The sequence below is a fragment of the Danio aesculapii genome, chromosome 11, assembly GCF_903798145.1.
Source record: "Danio aesculapii chromosome 11, fDanAes4.1, whole genome shotgun sequence".
NCBI lineage: Eukaryota > Metazoa > Chordata > Actinopteri > Cypriniformes > Danionidae > Danio > Danio aesculapii.
Genome location: NC_079445.1, coordinates 37,009,663 through 37,015,318, shown reverse-complemented (window position 1 = coordinate 37,015,318; position 5,656 = coordinate 37,009,663). Strand labels below are relative to the sequence as shown.

The following is a 5,656-nucleotide window of genomic DNA, read 5'->3' as shown; positions in this document are numbered from 1 at the left end:
GTGCGTGCGTGCGTGCGTGCTGTTTTTATAGTCCAATATATCAGTCCATGGTAAATTACCAGCTGTGTGTGTAATCAGTGCAAATGAGGAACCGGTGTGTGCAAGGTGCATGCTGGGAGTTGTAGTTCTCCAGCGATCCGCAGTAGCTAGATCACTGGTGACTTTAACAGTTGTACCCTCTCATTCACTGCACCATAAGTTTACCCAACTATGACGACTTCCACTGCTGTGAAACCTGAAAATGTGAAAAGGGTCCATAAAGCTTTCAGAGACATACAATAAAGATGAAATGTAAAAATAAGAATCTGAATTAGCATGAACATATATGTAAAACCATTTTCCATTTATTATGACATCTTTTATTTCAGCTTTCATGGAACATCTAACAAGCTATTTTTGGTTATCGTCTGCAGACGAAACCATTTTCTGGTTAACCATTATAACCAAAATCAAAATCTGTTTGTAAGTAAAGCTTTCTCATGTACTGTACAGCTGATAATCTGTACACAATGAAACAAGTTTTGAGGCTCATTGGTGCATCTGGATCAAACTGTATTCTTTATCTCCAGTGCTGGACTGCACTGGTTTCTCAGGGATGGTGCAGTACAGGTGGTAAACATCCTTAAGGAGAAAGAAATACAGAAAGACACAAGATAAGTGTGTTAGTTTTCTGTTAACAGTGGATGACTTTAGTGCGTGACAGTGTTCATACCTCACTTTGCTCTATATTTCCCCGTTGTTTTTTATTGACTGAAACATCTGAAATCACAATCATGATTCATAATATCACTTTATTGAACATGTTTCACCCTTGATGAGCAAGATTTTTCACATTAAAGGTTACAACAATGTAAGTTTGAATGGCATTTTACATGACATTTATTGCCACACTACTGAATGCAGCAGCAGATCTTCGCCTCAGATCTTAAACTGTTCGAAAATAAACTTTAGAACTGTAACTTAGTGTAAGCCAACACATATCAGTGATTCAGCATGTACATTTAATAAGGTTAATGAGGTTTAATGTGTATTATTTGATTATAAACATTACCGTTTCATTGAAGTGCAGTAAGCGCACTATTCTGTGCTTCTGAACGGCTGTATTTAAATTTCTGTCTGGTGAAAACAGCCAAATTGCTTACCACTGCAAAACTCATCACATATCATGTTGTTAGGATATGGGGTTACAAAGTAACCTGCTCACCTAATGTTTACGCTTGTAATGTTTATATTATTTGCTAATTAATAACCTTGAACTCTGAATCTGCGTCTCATTTTGGAGTCTACTCCTGTCCCCTGGAGGTCGCATTTCACTCACTGACGCATGTTTTGAGAGCCATCCTGACTGAATGTATGAGCTACGCAGCTTTCCATCAAGGCAACCCGGGATGCTGAAATATAATTGGCTAGACTGGCGTTGTGAATTAGAATATTTACAACGAAATACAATGTTTAACAAGTACAGCTGAAGTAAAAATTATTAGTCCTCCTGAGAATTGTTTTTTTTTTTTCAAATATTTTCCAAATGATGATTAACAGTAGTTATTTTTTCTTCTGGAGAAAGTCTTATACTTGTTTTATTTCGGCTAGAATAAAAGCAGTTTTTACATTTTTTTAAAAACCATTTTAAGGCCAATATTATTAGCCCTTTTAGGTGTTTTCCCCCCGATTGTTTACAGAACAAACCATCATTATACAATGACTAATTACCCTATTAACTTTCTGTTAAAGAGAAATTGGGGGGGGGGGGGTATACAGGGGGGCTATAAATTCAGGAGGGTTAATAATTCTGACTTTAACTGTACACACACTAAATGAGATTTAAAGGTTTCATCACCTGAGCACTGGTACATTGGGTTTACAGAAGTCATGACCGTGTCTCTAGGGTCTGTGTTGTGCTGACTTAAATCTGGGTGCACAAGAGTTTTGATGAAACAGCTAGATAATTGTTAAACTATAGAAAAGCAGGACAAAACACATGTCTGCACTCAAAGCTTCAAATAATAATAGTTCTGATCTGTTGAAGATGGAAAAGAGGAAATGAGGGGTTTCTGAGAAGCTGGTGGAGGCGTTTTTAACTCTGCGTGTTCATATCAAGTCACGTCTGTTACTGAGCATCAAATTATCTGTGATCATTTCCTCCTTACCCTCAAAAACAGGTTGAGACGTGGCTGGTGCAGAAGTGATTAGAGAATATAACTCTGGTGGTCCAGAACAACTCTAAATAACAATGAATATATAAAAGTCACATAACTTTCATTATAAATTATTATAATGTCTATTGATTTATAAGATTGTAAATGTCGTCACTCACCACACCAATTCCTTGACTGGACACATCTGGGTTTGTGGATTTCCTGTTATTGCTAGAATCAAATATTGATCTTTATTGATTTTTTGTGGATGCATACTGTATACTAAATAGGAAGCATTTACACATGCTTTTTCACAGATAAATAAACTATAATTCATTTCACAGACTACTGTATTGGATACATAAAAACCCTCACCATTTTCTTCTTCTTTTCCCTATAAAACAGTTCAGAGTTAATGCAGCTGTTCGTTGATACCAACTTTTTAGTTGAAATCACTTGGAAAATTGTAGGGATGCACAGATTTGGACATTTTGCCTGACACTTATAATCGATAACTGTTTATACATCCTGATCAATATAAATCTTGATTTAAACAATTTTAAGCTTGATTGCAGAAAAAAGTGGACTCATTTTATTTTGAAATGAGTCTTAAAGAGCCCATATTATGGGTTTTTGAAAATGCCCTTCCATGTAGTGTGTACCACAGCTCTAAGTGAAGTGAAATATCCAGCTAAGGCTTAAATCTGTAAGTGTACAGTGTTTAAAACTATTGATTCATCTATAAAAGAGTCGACTCATAGTGCTTCAAACGAGTCGTCTTGATAACGAGTCATTAGGTGTTTCGCGATGACGCAGCCACGAAACACAAGCCTCGCCAGTAGTTACGCGCGCAAACCAGGGAGATTTGAAACCTGCGGCCCCGCCCACTAACACAGAAAAAACACTAGACACACACACACAGACGCCGCCGGTCCAATGAAGTCACGCTGTGCTCAGATGGATAATATTGACAGTCTCTACCCAAAGATGAAACTGTGAAGAGTCAGTGGTTGAGGTTTATTCACTAGTGTAAGTAAGTGCGATTAAAATTGTTGCCTCGTTTACTCTAGCTTGCAAATTATGTATTTATTGTGTTTTGTTACTTGTTAACCTGGTACAGTACACGCGGTTACTCTTTATATTCTCTTATCACATGTAAGCCACGTTCAAAACGCGACGCGTGCCGCTTTGTTTACGGATTTAACGTTAAAGGCTTTTGTGAGCTCGCGTTCCACTGCCGTTTGTCGTTGCTATGGCGATCGTAAGCTAGCTGTGTGTGTGTGTGTGTGAGAGAGAGAGAGAGAGAGAGAGAGAGAGAGAGAGAGAGAGAGAGAGAGAGAGAGAGAGACTCGCGTCGCTTTCCCTAGTTTTTCTGAGGAGCGTTGTGTGTGTGTGTGTGTGTGTGTGAGAGAGACTCGCGTCGCTTTCCCTAGTTCTTCTGAGGAGCGTTGTGTGTGTGTGTGTGTGTGAGAGAGAGAGAGAGAGACTCGCGTCGCTTTCCCTAGTTTTTCTGAGGAGCGTTGTGTGTGTGTGAGAGAGAGAGAGAGAGAGAGAGAGAGAGAGAGAGAGAGACTCGCGTCGCTTCCCCCAGTTCTTCTGAGGAGCGTTGTGTGTGTGTGTGAGAGAGAGAGAGAGAGAGAGAGAGAGAGAGAGAGACTCGCGTCGCTTTCCCTAGTTCTTCTGAGGAGCGTTGTGTGTGTGTGTGTGTGAGAGAGAGAGAGACTCGCGTCGCTTTCCCTAGTTTTTCTAAGGAGCGTTGTGTGTGTGTGAGAGAGAGAGAGAGAGAGAGAGAGAGAGAGAGACTCGCGTCGCTTCCCCCAGTTCTTCTGAGGAGCGTTGTGTGTGTGAGAGAGAGAGAGAGAGAGAGAGAGAGAGAGAGAGAGAGAGAGAGAGAGAGAGAGACTCGCGTCGCTTCCCCCAGTTCTTCTGAGGAGGGTTGTGTGTGTGTGTGAAAAAAGCCTTACACTATGAAGCGTGTATGCACTGTGACTACTTTTATATAGTTGATTACCAGCTGGGCATTTCACTCTGTCTCGTGCTGAAGCCTGTCACTGTCGACCAATCGCAGCAGGCTGTCATCGGTCCAATCAGCGCAGATTAGCTTCGCGCTGAGGAGGGGGTTGGGAACAAATGAATCGCTGGACGATTCATATGGGAGTCGTTGGGATAATTAGGTAAAAATAAATGCAGATTATAAGACCATCAAAGTGTTTTATGACCTTGCATGCATATTAGACTGTTGTTGGAGACCCTTACAACCTAAATATGACCCTATTTCATGTATAATATGGGCTCTTTAAGAAAACAAGTACAGTGCTGACATCTTTTCTATAGCAAAATACTTTATACAGAATGCATAAATCTAAACCCTCATGGCCAGCAGAAAACATGTGAAAGGAACCTTTCAGAAGCAAACAGAACTTCTTTCTTTCTGTAAGCTGATACTTACAGGGTTAAAAACAACATTAAAAATAATTTAATGTCCATCATTTATTGTATAATCACTAATATAATATGACAGCTCATATGTCATGCATCCCTATTAAATTTATGGAGTACCATTGTAAAAGTGACTTACTTGCAAACCAGCACACACAGATGATTCCCAGCAATCCAGATAAAATGACACCAACGCCTGTACAAATCAACACTACAAGCCATATAACTGTAACCAAACAGAACCAACACTTTAATGCATGAATGTGATTAATATTTGTGCATTAGATACAGCAGTCTATCTTAAAAAAGGTTTGTATATGATTTAAGTCTGGTAAGGGAGAAAATAATTTGGAATAAAACCTTTATATCTGGATACGGGTTGGTCTTTCTGAGCTGTGAAAGTCTGAACATTAGAAACATCTGCAATGGAAATAAAACACACACTTGACTTCTGCATGGTGGGAATACACAGCGATGTTTTAGTATTTGATAAAGTTAATGTAATTTTTTTATTATAAGACATTATACAATTATTATTTACCAGCTCTGACGGTCGTTGGAATTGAAGTTGTAGAAATGACAGCCGATGTTGCTGTAATGTAAATTGTGAAATGGGCTGTGTGTATTACAACGTATGCTATCAAAGAAAACTTTTATTTTATTACTCTAAACTTTACTCACATGATTCTGTGTCTGTTTGTGAAGCTTTTGGAGTGGAATTTTCTGTTGAAACTGCAATAAGAATATATGTTGTAATTATAAAGGACATTAACCTTATGAAAGGCTTATATATCTTTATGTTGTTCTGAAATAATGTCACTGGAGAAAAAAATTGGAGATAAAATGTTGTATTAAAAATACATGGCTATTCTGAAAGTCTGAATTTGTACATTATAATTATGTCATTGAGGATTCAACCCACCCAAAAATTAAGGGGAAATTTTTAAAATGAACATATTAAGTGAAACAGTAACTATATTAGTGTAATATAATATTTTGAGCAGACATCATTTTAATATTTGGCAAAAAAAATTGCTTTGTAACTTGCCACAAATTTGTGCCATACTTTGCCTTTTGTCTTT

The 5,656-nt window shown here is 38.2% G+C and overlaps 1 protein-coding gene across 1 annotated transcript in view; it reads right to left on the bottom strand.

Moving 5' to 3' along the window:
• Positions 1–378: 378 nt before the first annotated feature.
• LOC130237449 (mucin-5AC-like) overlaps positions 379–5,656 on the bottom strand; it is a 13,107-nt gene continuing 7,829 nt past the window's right edge. The window contains exons 7-16 of the mRNA XM_056468387.1: positions 5,256–5,306; positions 5,116–5,166; positions 4,935–4,994; positions 4,714–4,800; positions 2,511–2,529; positions 2,315–2,366; positions 2,148–2,220; positions 1,838–1,909; positions 713–759; positions 379–621 (exon numbers count right to left, since the gene is read on the bottom strand). Of these exons, the coding sequence (XP_056324362.1) occupies positions 529–621; positions 713–759; positions 1,838–1,909; positions 2,148–2,220; positions 2,315–2,366; positions 2,511–2,529; positions 4,714–4,800; positions 4,935–4,994; positions 5,116–5,166; positions 5,256–5,306 (605 nt within the window). The 3' untranslated portion in view covers positions 379–528. The remainder of the gene's footprint in view (positions 622–712; positions 760–1,837; positions 1,910–2,147; positions 2,221–2,314; positions 2,367–2,510; positions 2,530–4,713; positions 4,801–4,934; positions 4,995–5,115; positions 5,167–5,255; positions 5,307–5,656) is intronic.